The sequence below is a fragment of the Mycena indigotica genome (genome assembly GCF_014461135.1).
Source record: "Mycena indigotica strain 171206Taipei chromosome Unknown Mind.scaff0008, whole genome shotgun sequence".
Lineage (NCBI taxonomy): Eukaryota > Fungi > Basidiomycota > Agaricomycetes > Agaricales > Mycenaceae > Mycena > Mycena indigotica.
Window position 1 is genome coordinate 4,250,242 of NW_023503007.1, and position 20,004 is coordinate 4,270,245.

Sequence of the window (20,004 nt, forward strand, 5' to 3'; positions counted from 1 at the left end):
TATTCAACCACTCACTCCAATATCTGTGTTATGATAGTCACTCAGTTTACCTTCGAACTCTCCGTTACTTCCTTTTGGTCTTTGCATGCCACTTAACAAGGCAAGACCATATATTATGATATATTACGATAAAATTCATAATATAATATTTTACCTTATTAGTATTATATTACATTATGGTTATATTAGGCTGTAGAGGACCATATTATGTTATCATCATTATTGTGGATTTAGCATAATAATATCATAATAGTCCACCACTATAAAAAAACAAGTGTTGGAACTCAATATTATTTATTCTTATTTCCCAGAATTATTCATTACAGTGGAATCTGTCATATGGGATAATGTTGGTGGAAGCCCCAGGCCTGTTCCATAGTGCGGATATTCCAGATGAAATTTATTCTATCTATTCAGTTCAATATTAAATACCCAGAAAAGATGCTGGATTTACATAGTAAAATAAAAAGTGATATCTCTCTGACTTTTCCCTGCCTTGACCTCTTGCTCTACTGCCATCTACAAAATTCTGCCAGTGACGTGGTCTGGAATTAGCGCGACGCACTTCCATTTGGGTCTCCACTGTCCAGTGCTCGTCGTCAATGGAAGACACTTGAAGTTGTGTGTCAAATGACAACCCATTGAATGCGCTGCTACGGGAACAGTAAAAAAGCCATGGCAATCGGCGCCGGACCCTGAGAATGCCCATCGAAAAGAACAGATGAGCGCTGGGGCATCATCGTCGTCAACACTGACAACAGCAAGTCACAAGCAAGTCAAGACCCTTCAAGACCGCGTCACCGTCACGTGAGTGTGACATCGTCTCCATATGGCAGGCAAGAACGTCGTCATCGTCGGCGGGCACGGGAATGTACGCATTCCCCTCTCTTTCTGGACAAAGTTCATGGCCTGCGATAGGTCTCCCTCCGCCTTACCCGCCTCCTCACGCCAGCACACACGGTTACGTCACTCATCCGCACTACGGAGCACAATGCAGACATCGTGGCCGCTGGTTCCAAGCCCCTTCTTCTGTCCCTGGAGGGCGCAACTGTGGAACAGCTTGCCTCCACCTTAAGCGCGGCCAACGCAGATGTCGTGTACTTCAGTGCCGGTGCTGGGGGCAAGGGTGGCGAAGAGCGGACAAAGAGCGTCGACTACGAGGGCGCGCTGAAGGTGTTTGATGCAATAGAGAGTCTTGCAGAGGGGAGTCGCCCGCGGTTGATACTCGTTTCAGCGCTGGATGTACGAGACCCGGAGAAAGTGCCTGCCCATTATGTGCGTCTACTTATGCCCCATTATTTTGCTGTCAGGACTGACTCTGCTACCAGAGTGAAGAGGACATCGCACTCTCCACCCGCATCCGCGGCCACATCCCAGCATACATGAAGTGGAAGTACGAAGCGGACAAGAACCTCGCGCAACGCAAGGGCTTCAAGTGGACGATTCTCCGCCCAGGTGGGCTGACGAATACCGCTGGGACTGGGACGGCCAGCATCGGGCGGACACATCTGAGCCCTCAAATCTCGGTGTGTCGTGATATTTCGCTGCTGCTTGCCCCGATTGATGTGCTTGTAGCGTGACGACGTGGCCTTGACGCTTTTCCACCTCATCGACCGGGAAGATGCTGCCGGGCTTGCTATTGATATCGTCGGCGGGGAGATGGCCGTGGCTGAGGGGCTGGACAAGATGATCGCGAAAGGCGAGACGGACTTTTTGGGCTGAGCGGGAAATATAAGCTGTGTTTCTTGTGTTGATTAGTTTAAAGCCATAATTCATCTTCAGAATACTTAGTATCGCTCAAATATCAAATATCACAGGTCCGCGAAATTCGCCTCCGTTTCGTTGTCCAGCTTTTCAAGAACGTGAATATGACTCGTATGGATGTTGCTGGGGCTTGAGTGCGGAATCTTAAAGCCTGAGATCCTGGACCGAGTGGGCTGGGAAGATGGAATTGATATTTTCTTGAGGAGCATCGCATAACTGATAAGATTGCGACAATCGCCATTCTCTGTTGGCTGTCCTCACGACGATCTTGAGCGGCGTCGTCAAGCACGTGGGGGCCAACGTCAGCGATGGGCGCCCGGTAGTAGTCAAGGGGAAGGAAAAGATTTCGGTGGTCACAGCTATTGATTTCCCTCTTCCTTCGATGGCTCTCCCCGCGGAGCTCCTCGAGCAAATCGTTGGCCACATACCAGACACCTCCTCTGTGAAGAGCTGCTGTCTCGCCAGCTCGGTCCTCGTCTATCCCTGCCAAAAGCGGCTGTACAACATCCTTACCCTCCCCCTTGCGGACCCCGCTACCTGGGAGCGCGCCAGCGAGCGCTTTCAGCAAGTGCCGCACCTCCTCCAACATGTTGAGCATCTAGCAATAGAGCTCAGCCTGCTCGATCTCGCGGACTCCGTTTGGCCCGACTTCTTCGCCAAGCTGCTCAATCTCAAGAGCGTCTCCATCATGGCGGGGTCGACATCGGGACTCATCGGGTGGCCCACCGTTCCGGAACCGGTCGCCGTTGCTTTGGCCGCGCTGCTGCGGGCACGACATGCCCACCCACTCTCCCGTGTCTCTCTCACGCGGGTATCTCAACTGTCGACCGAGATTGTTTTGCTGTCCTTCAGGGCAACTGCGCGTCTGGCCATTACTTCCTGCAACATCGTCGAAGATGACGAGACGCCTTTGGTCGAGATGAGCACCGACGAATCCGCAGGAACTGGCACCGCGGTTTCACTGCGGCACAGCGCCAACATTGTCAAACGATTTGCCCAAAGTCCGATTTTGCGGTCTTTGGTCGCTTGCATTTCGTCGCTTGCTGTCTCGGGCCACAAGCAGGCTATCGGGAATGTCCTTACTCTTTGTCAGTGCGTCGCACCGACCATATCCCACCTCGAACTTCCCCCCTCTTGTCAGGTGTGCATTACTTTTTCTGTTCTGCGCTGACTCTCTTCGCAGGGCAGCTGTCAATGAGTGGCTCCCAATCGACTGCACTGCCTTCCTCGTGGCCAAATCTCCTCTCGGTTACACTTCATCTGAGAAAAGCAGAGCTCGAAGACACTTCCGTCTTGTCGTGGACCTTATCAGCGCTGATCAGCAGCATCCTCCCGCCCGACACCTGTCCCGCCCTGCGCGATCTCATCGTCGTCCTCGACATCCCGATCGACGACATGGCCGGGCTGGAATACGCGTTCGACGAGGTCGGGCTCGTGGAGGACGAGTTTGACTACACGCAGCCTATCCCCTGGTCGCTCGACCGGACGCGATTGGCGGCCATCGACGGCCTTGCAGCGGCACACCCGCGCCTGGCGACAGTCCAATGGACCGTGGTCGTCAATTTTGACTCCATTGGGCTCGTGGAGGACGCCTCAGAGCGCCTGCGCGCCGGCAGCCCTGCAGCATGTATACAGTATGATGCATGCTGCGCTGCGCTGCGGTCTGAGATGCCCCGGATGATGGAAATGGGACGGCTTTCTTTCAGGGGCCAAGACAGCTCGCGCCGCTAAGTATTGCCTGAACTTATGAATCTATTAGATTCCAGATTTAAAAATACGGAGACCATATGTTCATTATATAGGACTATCATCATGGTTGCGAAACTGGAAAATCCCTTATAAGGACCTGAGGAGACCTGATAGGCTTATCAGACAAAATAAGATTAACTCCCTAACCTGATAATGTCTGATTGGGTCTGGGGGAAGAGGTCTTGTCAGTTGAGAGCTTATAGGAACATATAGTCAAAATATATATAATAATTAGGGCATGCCCTTAGGCATAGTGTCGCTGCCCTGGAATCAAACATGGATATTATAACTAAAACATCACAAGTTTCTAAAAACACAACTGTCACTCTTATACTATTGCTGTCTCATCAATTAGACCTCCTTCGCCCGCACAATCACCAATCCGTCAAGACCCTCCCAACGATCACCTTGGGACAGAGCCTGCGACGCCGCTCAGGCCTTCTGCACTCTACGTCGGCAGTTACGGACGACCAGTATATAGTTGGTGTCCTAGCAGGCGGACCCTTAGAGTTTCTTCTCTTTGGATCCTCCCCTGCTAGGTCGGTCCCTCCGTGTATTTCCTGTAGTCTTATTTACTCTTTGGATCCTCCCCTGCTAGGCTTTCGTCGGAGTCTCCAGGGTTGCCCTTACAGCAGAAGAAACTCTCTACGGGATTAACCGGTCAAGATTGCCAGGTTTGGCGCTGATTCAGGCTCGGAGTACGAGTCCGTACCCCCCTCGTCACCGCCCCTGCCACTTGACCCCTCCTCCTCTGCTCTTGTCGTCTTTACGCCCGCTATGTCCACCGGAGCTGCTCCGGACGCTGACGCGCGCATGGACGCACTTGAGGCGAAACTAGACAACCTCACCAATATCCTCACCCACCTTGCTTCCCAGGCTTCCGCTGCCGCACCACCTTCGGCAGCTCCCGAACCGCCTTCGGCATCTCCGAATGCCCCCGACGCGGATGCGTTATTTGGTGATATTACTGTCGCCTCAAAACTGGTCTTACGACCAAACCCCCCGTTTGCGTTTAACGGAGATCGCGAACGCGGCCGCGCCTTCCTATACGCGGTCAAGACTTACGCTCGGCTTGCCCCGGAGGCCTTCGTGGTCAACGGAGAGCCGAGCGAAGAAAAGGCCGTCCGCTACGCCATGTCCTATATGGCGGAGGGGCCTGCTCAGCAGTGGGCAGAGCGTCATGGGAGCAAAACCCCCTTCCCCTTCCCTCGGTGGAACCTATTCCTCTCCGAGTTTCGCCTTCGGTTCGTTGAGGAGAACGAGCAGGACCTTGCGCTTGCCAAGTTGGAGAGCACGGGTTATCATATGGGAACGCGGGATGTCTACGGATACACCGACGACTTCGAGGACCTAATGGACCTCGCCGGATTCGAAGACGTGTTGGTTAAGGTGACCAAGTACCGCCACGGACTTGACCCCCTGATCAACAACGGCATCACATCTTCGAACGACCCCCCAGACCTCCGTGACTATCTGGGCTGGTGCACTCGGGCTTTCCGCCAATACGAAGCCTTGGTGCGGGCGAAGCTCATCAAAGGGACCACCCCCGCAGACGCCTTCGGGGGCTCCGCGTGGCGCATTCCCTATCGCCCGTTCGGCAACGCCGTTCCCCATCCGCCCGGTGGCCGCACCCGCGCCACCCGTGGCCCGCGCCCCCGTCTCGGTACCTCCGGCTCCCGTCCCTATGGAGTTGGATCGTACTAGGGCTCGGGGCGCCCCTCGTCGAGCCTGCTTCAGATGTGGCCACCCCAATCACTTGGCTCGGGACTGTCCGCTCCCCGCCGATGTTCGCCATATGGACATCCTCAACGAGGTGATCCAGCAACTTGGCGATGAGATGCTGGGAGAGCTGCTTGCGCGGTTGTCCGACACCGCAGCCTTAGCAGAGGCGCATTCGGAGGCTCCGGCAGAGGATTTTGTCCCCCGCGACGAGTGACTGGTGTGCCCTCGTTCGCGTCCATAAATCGTTTCACTTGTTTGTATGATGAATCAACTCCCTTGCCCTACAACGAGCCTGAAACGAAAGACGCACCCCCTGCCCCTCCGAAGCCCCCGTTTGGATTCGCCGACTTGCCTGGGAGAAAAAGCTACCTGGCAGCTATACCATCTCTGCCGCTCCTGGGGTTAACTCGCTCCACCTTCCTCTTGAGCTTGAGTCCACTGCGAACGCGCTCAAGCCTCTCCCTCTCAGGTCTGGTCGACTGCAGAGCCACTTCGGACTTTATCGACACAGAATACGTCAACCGAAACAACGTGCCAGTCCGAAATCTCTCAGTACCCATACCGGTCTACAATGTCGACGGCACCCCCAATGATGCTGGGTCTATTCGCCAAATCGCGGACCTGGTCCTACGGTACAACGGACACTCCGAACGCGTTCAGCTGGCTGTAACCCACCTTGGGAAACAGGACTTGATACTCGGGTGCGTCGGGGCGGCCCATCTGGCGACCTGGGGACGTGGTGCAGCGTGAAGTCAAACCTAGAAAGGTACAACGACCATCGGGCTTGCCGACGATTAAGGTGCTGTGCCTTTCGGAAATACTCCAAATTCTTATGGTCAGTCCAGATCTCGACCGGATGCGCGGCGCCCTCGAGGAAATGCCGATACTCCTCGAGTGTGCGGATGATCGCGAGCATCTCCTTGTCGTGAATCTCGTAGTTGCGCTGGACATCATTTAAGCTTTTGGAATAGAATGCTACAGGGTGCCACTTCCGCCCGGGGCGGATTGTTGTGAAAGAACCGCCCCCGTCGCATAATCTGAGCTGTCTGCTTCAAGTCAGAAAGGCCGAGAGTCGTCCGGGATCGCTAAGACGGGCTCTGAGACGACCGCGTCTTTGATAGCTTGAAAGGCGGCGGCCGGCGTCTCCCCAGGTCCATTTCTGGTCTTTCTTGGTGAGCGCGAAGAGAGGTTGCGCTAGGGCCGAGAAATCCTGAATGAACCTGCGGTAGAAATGAGCAAACCCCAGGAACTGCTGGACGTCCTTCTTGTTCTCGGGCGGAGGCCATGCGGAGACTCCGGCAACCTTAACGGGATCCATTTCGACGTGGTTGTGAGAGATGATAACCCCCAGGTACTCGATCGATGATTTCTCAAAGTCGCACTTCTCCTTGCGGAGGTACAGCTTGTCACTCCGGAGTTTACCATGATTTTGCCTCCCAAAAGTTGATTCAAAAAGGACTAATTTTTGGGCAAAAAATATTTTTACAGAAAACAAATAGTTTCCGCAAAGGGAAAATTTGATACAAACTGGTTAAAGTGGTTTCCCTTTGCAGAAACCATTTGTTTCCTGTAAAAATGATTTTTGTGCAAAAAGTAGTACTTTTTGTATCAACTTTTAGGAGGAAAAATCACACTAAACTCCGGAGTGTGTGCATTCGGAGTCGCCGAAGGACTTCGCGGACGATCTCGCGGTGCTTACGGAGGTTCGAATGTGCGATAAGGATATCGTCAAGGTAGATCATAACGTCTCCTGAGAGAATGAGATCCTGGAAAATGTCATTCATCATCGTTTGGAAAGTCGCGGGGGAGTTCGTCAGGCCAAAATACATCACCAAAGGTTCGAACAACCCTCGGTTAGTCCGAAAGGCCGCCTTCCACTTGTCTCCTTCTTTAATCCGGACGTTATTAAAGCCCCAGCGAACGTCGAGTTTGGTGAAGTAACGGGCGCCCTTAAGCCTGTTGATAAGGTCATTAATCAACGGGAGGGGGTACCGGTTCTTAATCGTCATTGCGTTGAGGGCGCGGTAGTCCTGGACAAACCGAAGTCCTCCGTCCTTTTTCTTAACGAAGAAGACGGGGGAAGCCATCGGAGATTTCGAAGGGCGGATACGGCCTGTGGCAAGTCCCTCCTCGATGAACTCGTCAAGTTCGCGCTGTTCAAGGGGGGAGATCGGATACACCTTGCAATTAGCGGGCTTCGCGTCGGGAACGAGTTCGATAGTGTGGTCCCAAGCCCTCCGCTCTGGTAACGTGTTGAAGGACTCCTTGTCAAAGACGTCTTGGAACTCCTTGGCCCAGTCCGGAATCTCCGAAGGCAGGGGGGCCGAGTTACGGGCGAAGGCCTCTGCAAGGCGTTGGGACACGGTGCTCCCAGCGCAAATCTCCTCGATTGGGCGAAAGGAGGTGTAGAAGATGCGGTCGCCGTCTTCAAGATGCTCGTCGTCGTCGAGATCTGGTGAGTGCTCCGGAGGGTCCGAAGGAGCTCCGAGTTCGTCGTCGGCATCGTCTAGGCCAGCGATATCGATAGCGCAAACGGTGGGGAAGGCGCCCGCAAGCAAGCGCGATTTAAGGAGTCGGAGGCGCCGAACCTCAGCGCGCTCGGTCCGTTCCTCGTCGCGGCAGGTGGAGCAGCTTCGGGGGCAGCGGCTCATTTTCACCTCCTTTGTTTCCCAGTTGATCTCGGGGTTATGCTTTTTGAGCCAGGAGTACCCGAGTATCAAGTCCTGTTTCCCGTGTCCGGCGACTCGCGTATCGTGGCAGAGCTCGATGATGCGCCTCCTTAGGTCCTTGTCTTTGGGGACTAAAACCTTGCTGCGGAAGTACAGGAGGTCGCCGGAGACGGCCCACTCGTCCGAACGTGATGAGCGGGGGCCCCGAACTTGACCTCGGACCTTCAAGAGTTGCCGGGCCGCAAGCGCGACGGGCTCCTCTAGGTCAGGCTCGCCGGATAGTGCTTCCTTGATGTCGCGGACAAGTTCGGAGCCAGGCCCAGAGACGGTGACGGCCTCAAGCGCGCGAACATGGAACAGTTCGGGGCGTAAGAGGGTAACATCCGAGTTGTCCTCGGAGATGCCGTGGTCAGGCCGACGAGAGAGAGCGTCGGGGCGGCCCATCTGGCGACCTGGGACGTGGTGCAGCGTGAAGTCAGACCTTAGAGTTGGTTTCGCGCAACTACTGGTGGCCGCAGATGTCTCGCCATATCGGACGCTACGTCGCGACCTGCGACTTATGCTGCCGCACGAAGGCCCTCCGAAGGCTTCCGCATGGAGAGCTGCATCCGACCGAAGTCCCGCCCGAACGTTGGCACACTGTCACTGTAGACTTCATTGTCGAGCTGCCCGAGGCCCATGGGTATGACGTGGTTATGGTAGTGGTTGACGCCCTCGGGAAGCGTGCCCACTTCACTGAGTGCCATACGACAATAGACGCGGTCGGAGCTGCCCGCTTGTACTATCGGAACGTCTGGAGGCACCACGGAACCCCCCGAGAAGTACATTTCGGACCGTGGCTCGCAGTTCATCGCTGACTTCACGCGCGAACTCTGGCGCTTAATTGGCGTCAACAGCTGCTATAGCTACTTCTATGCAAAAGATGTGGACAATTGTCCATGAGTGTAATGCAAAAGATGTGGACAACTGCTTCCAAGTCACAAATGTCACATTAGTTAAAAGAATAATTAATTATTTAAGAGGCTTATAGAGCCCTATTAGTGATGGGATCAATGCTATTTATATATTGTTTACAATGTGGAACCATTTTTGATAGAGATCAATTGTTTTGATGATTGGATGGTGTTACATCAATGTGACATGTGATTACATCAATTTCCTTGCCCTGTATTACAGACTGTTCCAAACTATATTACGAATCATCGGCCTGAAGAAAAGGTGATTTCTATTGCCATATATGGTATTAGCTTAGTCATATCTAGCAATTTGGCTCTTTAATTTAACATTTACTTTCCAGGCTTGTGACTTCTGGACAACTGTCCACATCTTTTGCATTACAGCTATGGACAACTGTCCACATCTTTCTTGAAAGATGGGGTATATGGGGTGGCGTCAAACCGGCTACCTCCACGGCTTACCACCCGCAAACCGACGGACAAACCGAGCGCGTTAACCAAGAGCTCGAGCAGTACATCCGGATCTTCACCAACTACCAACAAGACGACTGGGACGAGCTTATCCCTGCCGCTGAGTTCGCCTATAACAACCATGTTCACTCCTCCACTCAACAGGTACCCTTTATGACTGACACTGGTTGGCTCCCCCGAATGGGTTTCGAGCCAGGCGCCCGCTCAGAGTTGGAGTTGGTGAACGAGTTTCGCGATCGGATAGCAAACGGCGTCTCCGAGGCAAAGGCCGTGCTTGTTAAAGCCAAAGACGAGTATAAACGGTACTATGATCGGAAACATTCGGACGCTCCGAATATTCAAGTTGGTGATAAGGTTTGGTTGGACGCCTCTGACATTAGAACGACTCGGCCCTCCGAGAAGTTCTCCCACAAGCGCCTTGGACCGTTCAAGGTGCTCGCAGAGGTTAGCAAAGGTGCCTACAAGCTCGACCTCCCCCCGCGTTACTCCAAGCTCCACCCCGTCTTCCCCGTTGTTAAGCTCGAGCCCGCTCAGGACGACCCCTTCGATGGACGACCCGGCTACGACGAACCGCCCCCCGAACTAGAGGACGGAGTTCCCGAATGGGAAGTCGAGGAAATCTTGGATGCCAGGATAAGGTATAAGCGTCTTAACTATTTCGTCAGGTGGAAAGGCTACGATGCTTCACACGACTCGTGGGTTCGGTTCGACCGTGTCTTTGCGCCAGACAAGATTGCGGACTTCTATCGGAGATACCCGGGTAAACCACGGCACATCGCCTCAGCAACCTTCGACTCGCTGCCCTTCCGTATTATGCGTCGGGACGCCGCATTCAAAGGGGGGGGTGATGTCAGGGGAACCCCCGCTTTGGCCTCCTTCGGACCCTCTGAACGCATCCGAGGCGCATCCGACCGGCGCCCCCTCGGACGCTCCGACCCACCCCGACCATCGTCCATGGCCTCCTTCGCCCGCACAATCACCGATCCGTCAAGACCCTCCCAACGATCACCTTGGGACAGAGCCTGCGACGCCGCTCAGGCCTTCTGCACTCTACGTCGGCAGTTACGGACGACCAGTATATAGTTGGCGCCCTAGCAGGCGGACCCTTAGAGTTTCTTCTCTTTGGATCCTCCCCTGCTAGGTCGGTCCCTCCGTGTATTTCCTGTAGTCTTATTCACTCTTTGGATCCTCCCCTGCTAGGCTTTCGTCGGAGTCTCCAGGGTTGCCCTTACAATATCATGTTATAATTATATCAAATCATACATATGATATAGTTAATAATAACATCTATTCTTATGTCACCATACCAGAAAATAATATATTTAGTTTTCATTTACACCTCCAGGTAAACTAAACGGAAATAGTAAGAAAATGTTTAGTAAATGTTTATTACCATTTAAAAACGGATAAAAACGGTAACATAATAATATAAAATGATCAGCAATTTTATGGTACCTACTTGAGTTTATAAGGTTCATATAACTGAAAGATGTTATTTTCTCACTTTTAATAATGTTCTAGATGGGCATGTAGGTCAAGATTCATTGCCTTTGACTTATTCGATGCTAGATCATGTAATGGATTTCTTCAAGAGGAAGCCTACAAATGCAACAACCATTCATATTCATATGGAATGTATGTTCTACACTAGTATACATTTGGTAGCCAGACATATTCCTAGTAGTAATATAGTTATTAGTTTGTCTGCTATTGTTATTAGGAAATAACCATTTAAACCATTTGTTTTCATTTATTTACCATTTACATACAATGGTAAACTAAATGAAAATAAAAATGGTTGTAACCGTGTACAAACATTTGTACACGGAAATGGTTGGAGCCCTAGAAAATATATTACTCCTCTAGGATCAGGTTAAATGGGGCACTTCAAGTTATATACTAATTCCACTTATTCTTTCATATTACCAGTGTACTTATTGTGTTTCATCCAAAAGGAAACATAAGTACTATAGAAAAGTGGTATAATAGAATAGGCTTAAGGTATTTATTTAGTCTTGGACACCTAGACATTCCTACACACTCCTAAGACAAGGAACAGATTTATAATTATGTCCATATTTGGTTATTTTTGACAGTTTTGACATTTGATTGATGTTGTGGAAGAGTGTGACAGAAGGGTGTAGAAACGTTTGGGCTGGTTGACATCAGACCACCTACCATCACTCAGGCTATCCTGATTTCAAAGGGTACAGGCCTGAGAGACACCCACCGGCCTTGGAACATGTTCATAATAGCAATTTCTCAACAGTATTAGAATATACAATACACTTGTGTACCTCTGGCATAAGTTTAGCAGTAAAAACAAAACAGGTACTAAAATTACATCTCATACTGTCCTATTTTGATCAAGTGTCTGCGTTACGCATTACATTGACCAAAAAAGTCCTCGTCGAAAGAAAATTTTTTAGTCCTAAATTTCAAAAAAGTGCCGGACACTTGATTGAAATAGGACAGTATAGTCCAAGTGCCACTCTTAATCCTCTTAGCACTCCTCCCTAATCTCCTGTTGCCTCAGTTGCAACTTAGGCATGGGCATCAAGCGTGTCACATTGTTTGTGGGCCTCATGTTTCCCACATGCTTGTTCCATCTCCTTTGGGGTGCATGTTCCCTGTTGTCATATTCCATGTAATGTTGCACGTCCCAGGCCCCTGGTGGTCTAGCATCAGCTCTGGAGATGATAGGCTGTATCTTATTCATGACATTCATAACAAAATATGGAGGACCTGATCTAATTCCCAATGTTCCCAAGGTTAATCCTGGACAACAATGGGAAATTATTGCTCTCTTTTATGACAAATCCTGCTTTTATGCTAATGATCACAAATCCAAAGCCTGGTTCAAAGAAGACAGTTCTTTAAGAGAATAGCTAGGGTCAATTAAGTTATTTTATCACAGAAGCAACTGGACTTGTACTGTAGCATTTTAATCAATTTGGCGGTCAAACATCACACTATCTTAAAACACTGAAATGAAATTTTCTCGGCAGTCACATGCAAATGGGACAAACACCGGATTCACTCAGCAAATTGACAATGTTTGGCTAGCGTGGCCCTGCTGCGCCGTAATATGCGAAAAATTAAATACCAATTTGGCACCAATGTCAAATTTTTTGGGTGCCGAATTGATTAAAATGCTATAGTACTCTAAGATATCATGACTCCACAATGCAAGCAAGTTTATATATTCCGGAAGTAAAGGTGTGTACTGAGCAGCTTCTTGTGCAAGTCAAAGATGCACTTAATATAACAGCTCATATATCATTAGGGCCAGATGCCTCAGAAGCCTGGAATAAAAACAAAAGTAATGGAGGAGAACAAAGAACAGATTTTTATACTGAATGTCATACTATTTCTGAGATGTGCAATGAGTAAAATACTGCTTGCATGTCCTGAAGTACTGTATTACATGCGGTCGCAGCGCGGACACCTGTGGCCTCCATTATGCATTCGTGGCTAGATTGCGATTAAAAACAGCCCTAAAAAGGGAATTTTTTTTTTGTTCCGGCTCATGCCAGATCCTTTTATAGTAACCCGGATACCTTGTCTGGTGGACACCTTGTGTTATGTGTCACACCCCTGGACAATTGATCGAAATGGTACAGTACTTATAGTTATGATTCAAAAATATTTAGGTGGGAAAAGTTGCGGGAAATATATGAACCTTTTTCTTGGCCCCCAGAACTGAATGAATTTGTTCTAAAAATCCTTTCACCCCAGCCAAGTAAGCATTTCTTGGCTGAAAAACTCAATTTTTTTTTAAAAAATAATGATAGTAAGTATTTTACCTGTTTAGAATGTAATATGCCATTCTCAGTATGGCATGTTTATTTATTTATCACACTAGGTTTGGAACATTAGCCTTGTTAATTTTGCAAACCAGCAGCAAAATCCTTCAGACAAGGATATCATGGGAATTTAATTCAATTAACATTTTCATATGTTATGTCACACCTTTTACCATTCCAATTGATAGTACACTGGCAGTAGATACCAACTTTGCAACAGTTGATCTAGCTTCATTCAGACTGAAAAGGTACCATGGCAATATTATTGGAAACATAACTCTGAGCTTGAAAGATGGAGATTAATCTCAAAAATAAGTGGGGAATATCTGATTTTTAATGTTTTTCTGCATAGGACATGAGTTGAAGTACTTATATATAATACATGTGGATGCAAACTTGAAGACTTGATTAACCATCTCATGATTTACTCCTCAAACCTCTCCAACATTTCATCTGGGAGACAGCTCTCCATACTCACCCGCTCATATACTCGCAACTGCCCCTCACGACACACCAGTGTCAGCCGGCCGCGCTCACCATAAGCCTTCACCAGCGCCGCAATCTCCTTCAGCACGGCACCAAGAATTCTCAAGCTTGGCTGCACCTGCTGTTCTACCTGGGCAAACTCGCCTCGGCCAAGCTGACGCTTCACAACGCTTGCAAAGCGCCCGCGGTTGTGCACGCCAACAAAGTGGTTTGGCGTTTGTGCAAGGAAGAGTTGTGGGAAATTCTCGGGCCAGTCCATCTGCTGCGCACGCCGCTCCGTGCGGGTGGTGAGTTCAACCAGTGAGGTATGTGGGATGTGGGTCCCGCCCTCCAACACGGTCAGACCATTGTCGAGGGTGACTGGCTCAGGAGAGGCTGTAGCGCGGGTGGACGTCAGCGATGCCGCATAATCGTGCTGGCTGCTAAGACTGGTGGGAGGCGTTTTAGAGACATTCATGTTTGCTAGCCGGCCAACCAGATCGTCCAGGTCGCTTGCAGATGATGACGAGAGCGGCGTCGGGATGTAAGCGTCCACTTCGAAACGGACAACCATCTTTAGTCCCTCAAAACTCTGTCGAAGTTGCGTTGGAAATAACCGTTTGGAATGGAGTTCACTTACATAGCTGATAATTCGATGATGCCCAGAGCTTTCTGCGACACCGCGTGCGGCCGTCGTAGTGGCCTTTTCGAAGTTGAACCCATACGAAAAGCCACCCATCTGCTCCTGGTCTCGCTTCTCCCACCTATTGAACAACACGGTTCGGTTGCCCGGTGCAAGCTGCATATCAATGCGCCAATCTTTGAGCCTCCGCTCATCTGTCTGTGCCGGAATTGCCGTGCTATACGCTTGCCGCATATCGATCCAGCGGAGGAGCTTCCGCAGCCCGTTCCGATCAGTAATGAAGTCGATTTGCTCATCGGCCCAGTCGAAGGGCATCTCGGCGACGCGTGCATTGCGACAGTTTATTTCGTGCGCCTTGTCGACCGCTGCGATCAGCGGCACGAGCGTTTGTCCGTTCGGCGCGTGGTGCGAGTTTTGGTCGACAAAGACGATGCCCGTGTCTGCCGCAACTTGGATAGGCAGGCGGCGGTCCATCCAAGCCCGCGGTGTGCCTGTGAATGGATCAATCATCGGTCAATGTACCGGAACGTGACAGGGACGAACCAGGAACAACAATAGTTGGCGTCGCTGCAGTGGTCCAGTTGTACGAGCCCAGTGGCTTCAAGTTCTTGATTGTCACTGCTGTATTAGATGCGCCAGAACCCAGGTTCGGCACACGGAGTGTCTTGAGCGGCGAAGCGTGTAAGCCAGCCATGATGTCGCGGTCGGAAGGCAGCGTAACAGGCGTCTCACTGCGCGGAGGGGGGTAAAACGACGGCGAAGTGGGTGGCGTGGGGTTGGCGTAGGCAGTGTTGCTTGTTGGCGACGATGGTGGCCAAGCGCCGCGACCGCCGGCGCGACCGACCGCAGAACCCCTTGTCCCTCGTGACACGTAGCGTCCTCCACGTGTACTGCCGCGACCGCGGGTGGAGTCCATGCTGGTTTGTGCGAGACCTGGAGGGAGGGAAAGTTGGGATTGAGAAGCCCTCAGACCAGCGCTCGTCTCGCCGAGTTTATATGTCCCACTGGGAAGACCCTCGAAATACTTAGACGCCCTGCAACGAGGCTGGCCCACAGAAGCTGTTGGTGAGAGAGATTTGGGCGGAGATAAACGCAGAGTGTGTGGCGAAAGCTAAATCATGATCTGGGGGAAAGCTAAAGCATGATCTGGGGTGCCACTTCGGTACAGCTATCAGGGCGTTCTACTAAGTTCCCTGCAGCATACTGAGCATAGAACACTTGCCCGAAGCAAATCTCTATGACCCGTTGAGCTCGCAATTGCGCTTATTACTAACAACCACAAGTACACACCTGAACGGATTTCAAATTGTTCACTGCAACTTCAAATCCCATGCATGCGAAACAAAACACTGGCAGAGCAAAACTTGAAGCGAGCATCAGCCTGAGCGAGAGGATAAACCATCTTGTTAGACAGGGACAATTCGACATACCTAACATCTTCTCGTATTCATCTTTGCTATGGCTCCGTGAGTGGCGTCCGAAAGTGACAGTGCCAGTTTCCTCCTGTTTCCAACCAGCAATGGCGCTAGAAGAGTGGAGCGGCACACAAGCGCTACAGACATGCAGGGTTCGCAGGATTGGATGGCCTCAGCACAGATTTGGCTTGTCAGTGGCAAGCAGCGAGCACTTGGTGGCGAATTGGAAAAGATCGTGGCACGATTTCCTAATCTGGAAATTTCTCACGTCACTTTTTTCTTTTTCGTTTTACGTCCACCCAACACTCTTCTTTGACCCATGCCTGTTCCCGCGGAACTCATCGATAACATCATCGGACAAGTGGAGGACCGCGCGTCGCTGGAGAGCTGCTGCCTCGCCGCCTCAGTATTTGTTCATCCATGCCAAAAGCGACTGCACGCCTCGCTCAAGCTCACGCTGTCGCCGACGACGCTCGACTTCTGGGCACTCGCTGCCTACCACTTTCAAAAGGCGCCGCATCTGACGCAGCACGTCATACATCTCACCATCACGCTCGAGAAGAACGTTGGAACAGAGACGGAGGGCGACTTTGATCCTGATATCGAGTCCACGTACTTCGCGCGGTTCGACAAGCTGCAGACGGTCACTATTGCGGGAATGGGACGCGCTCAGCTCCCGTGGGCCACATTTCCGGAGACTGCCGCCAGCGCTGTCGCTGCCCTGCTCATGGACCGATGTACGCGGCCGCTCAAATCGATCAAATTGGTGTACTTTGCAATCACGGTGCCCGTTGTAATGCTCTGCCTCGATGCGTCGGAGACTCTGGAACTAGTTGGCTGTATCACCCAGGAAATTGGTACAGTTGATGGGTCCGTACTGGATATTGGACTTCTCCCAACTGGATCACGCCCACCCGCAAAATCCATTATTGTGAGCTCCAACCAGAGCATGTTGGAGCTCCTTGCAACGTCTCAGCTGCAATCTCGCCTACGTAATATCCACTCCCTGTCAATTCGAAGGGCTGGTGACGAAGTCGAGGCCATCGTCACTCTATTGACCGTGGTAGCACCGACTATCCGCAAAATTCGGCTTCCCAGTATGATTGGTGAGTGGATTATTATCCTTCCCTCACGCACGATTGAGCAGGTACACAGATAAGCATCCAGTTATGTTGTCATCTCTCGGGTTTCCCTCCCTCCCATCGAGTTGGCGGATGTTACGAATTCTGAAGATCACCATAGACATCAAAATACTCGAACAGCCCTTGTCGGAGTCGTGGATCATGATGCAGATAGCAGAGGTCATCCTCTCTCCTGGCGCAAGTCCACAGCTTACCGAGCTCGTTATTGAAACGCATGTGGAAATCAAGCCCATTCGCAAACCATACACCGATGCAGATCTTCAGGCTCATGTCGAACGCAGATATCACCCCTTTTTAAACGATGGCGGCCACTATAGCAGTGACGAGGAACTTGCCGTCACGGACGTGCCCCCCGAGTTCAGCCAGCCGATTTCCTACAAGTTTGACGCCGCGACTCTAGCTGCCCTCGACAGCGCATGTACGCTCCATACCGGCCTGGCCACTCTGCGCTTTCTCCTGGAGATCGACTTCCCGACACCGGCGCGGCGCCATCACGAGCCGGAAGAAGAGTCTCGACATCCTTATAACGCGGTGCAATTTTCGGCATGCCGGGATCAATTGGAAGCTGTGCTGTCGCAAACGACCGCTGTGGGACGGCTGACAATCGAGAATCAACTCCCGGCCCGATATTGCTATTATTAACAATGCAGACCATTACTTGGTTTAAGTTACGCGGCTGTGTGTGGAAGTACAGGTTGGGTTTAAAACCTATCATCCTTGCGCGAAATCAAACCAGGTATAGGTGAATAGAATATTAGCAATCTGTTATATATTTGAGCAGCCACGGAAGCTGCTTCACCGATGCCTTCCTTGTAGTACGAATCTATAAAACACACGTCGAAATGATAGAATCCAGAGACTAAATACCCTCATGATGTTGCGCCCGTATTCTTTCTATTTTCTACTCTCCGAGGATGCATAGCGGCGGAGATTGAGTACTCGTTCATAACGCTTTGCGCAACATGCGTCCGCGGTCGAGCAGGGTGTCTGCCTCGAAATAGCACCCCTTGAGCCAGCGATTTGGCTCGCCCTCCTTTCCCTCGCCGCCTTCTTTATCCGCAAAAGCGGTGCGTGCATGTAGGACCCGGCGGTTGTCGAATATGACGGCGTCGCCCTCTTTGAGGGTATACTCGAACATGCGGCCATCCTCTCCGAGCAACCGGGCAAACTCGGCGAGGGCAGTGTAGAATACGGCCGGGGTATCGATGTGGAGCGGGGCCTGGAAGGGCGGGGAGTAGTTTATCTGGGAGATCTCGCCCGCGGGGGTGAGCTCTATCGTGGGATGGGTGTGATGGAGGTGGTGTCCATCCACGATATAGTGGAACGGCACCGGCGTGGTAGCGAGCACAGAAAAAAGCTCAGGACTGTCGAGGCGGAGCTTCTGGGCGGCGTGGAAGGCATCGACGAAGAGAGAGGCCCCGCCAATCACGCGGTTACGCAGACAGTGCAGGGCCTGGTACTTGGGCGGGTTTTTAAAGTACCTGTGGTATGTCAGCGTCGAAAGGGGGGAAGATGGAGGCGACTCACAGGATGTCTTGGTGAAAGCCGAGGTATAAGTTGGTGAACGCGATGTTGGTACTGTCGCGCAAGTTGACGACATCCCAGACTGGCCCATAAAACGTGTCGCGGATCTGGCTGAAGCGTTCAGCGAGATTTCGCAGCTCACAGTTGGCGTCGCTAGTCTCTTGATTAGGAACACCTTTCTAGTGCTTGCCGGTCATTGCTGAGAAAAGGGGACAGAGAACAACATACGACGAATAGCAAGCCCCGACTACACAGCTGGTCAATGGCTGTCCGTAAGCCCGTCTTGCCCTGCAGCGCCTCGTAGTCAACGAATAGACTGGATGAGCCAGCTATGTTCTCCGCCACCCATGGCACTTCTTCCACGTCGTTATGGAATGCCTTCAGCCGCTCTCTTGAAGAATGCCGCTCGAGAAAGTCCCTCGGAAACACCGACTGGTGACCATCCTTCCACCGAATGTGCAGCTGCCCGTCAGCAAGCCGCACACCATCGGTAGCCGGCTGAATATCGTGTGGTATATCGGACGAGCGATGCAGCTTCTGGGAATTGCTGGGATGCACACATTCAGGTGAAAGGCACGAATCGCGGAGCCATCGGAAGGGAAAGCGGCCGAGCCCGTCAATCGTCAGCGCCTCTTCGGTGCGTGTGAACGAGGACCAGTGGCGCCGGAGCAGTTGGCCATGGCGGGGGTGGCGCAAAGTGGAAAGGATGATCATGGACGGAGCCAAGACGGAGCCGATTGCTGTGCAGCGGTAAGTATTTCTGACCTGGGCTATGACGTAACCGCCTCGCCCTTTCCTCCGCACCACCATCCACGAGAACATGAGCGGAGACGCAGCAGAGGCTGGGGCTGGCGCAGGCGGATGCTGCGGTGCGTTGCTTGCCTATGTTTTTTGCATATTATGCGTTAACTCCGCGTGACACTAGCGGTCGTCTTTTACACCATTTTCGCGCCATTCTGCAACACCAAGTCGTGGGGCAGTGGCGGGTCAAACGGCGTCGCGGGGTGCTGTGGGTCGTGCTGCAACCGGAGCTTTAACGAGGACAGCATGGACAAGTGGGACGGGATAAAACGGGACGGGGAAGGGCAGGGAGGGGAGAAGCAAACGCAGCCTGGGCCAACAGCGGCTATGGCCATGCCCGCAAAGACGGAAGGGGCTGTTGCAGGTACGCCAGAAAGTCATTTCATTCAGAATTTCACTGATTCCAAATAGATTCGTGAGGAGTACACAGAGACCCCTATATTCTTACACCCACGAAACATGAATAATACTTTTGGTTCGGATCCACGGAACATTCAACACGAGGAGGGCGACCCACAGGCCGCAGTGGCTATTGGATGTTTGTTTGTTTGTTTGTAATACGGTACATGCTTCCATCGGAGAGCTACCGAACCTAGCACCTAATCATAGGCGACCTGTCTCCCGTCTACAGGGCAACCTCTACCGGTAGATGCCACTAACCTGGATAATACATCATTTTCCACCTCACCAATTGATTAAGTTGTCGTCACACCAAACCATCACACACAACAAGTGGCTCAATGTTGTAACTTGTCATGGCGGGCAAAAATGACGTTTGAACGACGTTGGGGAAGAGAAACTTGAAATTCGTCCAATTAACTTGAAGCTTGAGCAGTATACTCCCCTAATGAAGTCTAGCACTAGACACGTGTTGCTA

At 51.5% G+C, this 20,004-nt stretch overlaps 6 protein-coding genes across 6 annotated transcripts; 4 read left to right on the top strand and 2 right to left on the bottom strand.

The window, feature by feature from the left end:
- Positions 1–817: 817 nt before the first annotated feature.
- MIND_00979700 (NAD(P)-bd-dom domain-containing protein) lies at positions 818–1,722 on the top strand (the record flags this gene model as incomplete). Its single annotated transcript, XM_037366407.1, has 4 exons — positions 818–871; positions 919–1,275; positions 1,329–1,526; positions 1,576–1,722. The coding sequence occupies exons 1-4, from the start codon at positions 830–832 to the stop codon at positions 1,720–1,722; spliced, it is 744 nt and encodes a 247-aa protein (XP_037217819.1). The 5' UTR covers positions 818–829.
- Positions 1,723–2,146: 424 nt separating this feature from the next.
- Positions 2,147–3,495, top strand: MIND_00979800 (uncharacterized protein; the record flags this gene model as incomplete). Its single annotated transcript, XM_037366408.1, has 2 exons — positions 2,147–2,900; positions 2,948–3,495. The coding sequence occupies 2 exons, from the start codon at positions 2,147–2,149 to the stop codon at positions 3,493–3,495; spliced, it is 1,302 nt and encodes a 433-aa protein (XP_037217820.1).
- Positions 3,496–13,561: 10,066 nt separating this feature from the next.
- On the bottom strand, positions 13,562–15,161 carry MIND_00979900 (uncharacterized protein; the record flags this gene model as incomplete). Its single annotated transcript, XM_037366409.1, has 2 exons — positions 13,562–14,736; positions 14,789–15,161. 2 exons carry the CDS (start codon positions 15,159–15,161, stop codon positions 13,562–13,564), a joined length of 1,548 nt encoding a protein of 515 aa, XP_037217821.1.
- An 818-nt stretch (positions 15,162–15,979) lies between these two features.
- On the top strand, positions 15,980–17,444 carry MIND_00980000 (uncharacterized protein; the record flags this gene model as incomplete). Its single annotated transcript, XM_037366410.1, has 2 exons — positions 15,980–16,766; positions 16,816–17,444. The coding sequence occupies 2 exons, from the start codon at positions 15,980–15,982 to the stop codon at positions 17,442–17,444; spliced, it is 1,416 nt and encodes a 471-aa protein (XP_037217822.1).
- A 301-nt stretch (positions 17,445–17,745) lies between these two features.
- MIND_00980100 (Glycoside hydrolase family 5 protein) lies at positions 17,746–19,148 on the bottom strand (the record flags this gene model as incomplete). Its single annotated transcript, XM_037366411.1, has 3 exons — positions 17,746–18,283; positions 18,330–18,505; positions 18,555–19,148. 3 exons carry the CDS (start codon positions 19,146–19,148, stop codon positions 17,746–17,748), a joined length of 1,308 nt encoding a protein of 435 aa, XP_037217823.1.
- Positions 19,117–19,546, top strand: MIND_00980200 (uncharacterized protein; the record flags this gene model as incomplete). Its single annotated transcript, XM_037366412.1, has 3 exons — positions 19,117–19,195; positions 19,252–19,491; positions 19,539–19,546. Exons 1-3 carry the CDS (start codon positions 19,147–19,149, stop codon positions 19,544–19,546), a joined length of 297 nt encoding a protein of 98 aa, XP_037217824.1. The 5' UTR covers positions 19,117–19,146.
- Positions 19,547–20,004: the final 458 nt, after the last annotated feature.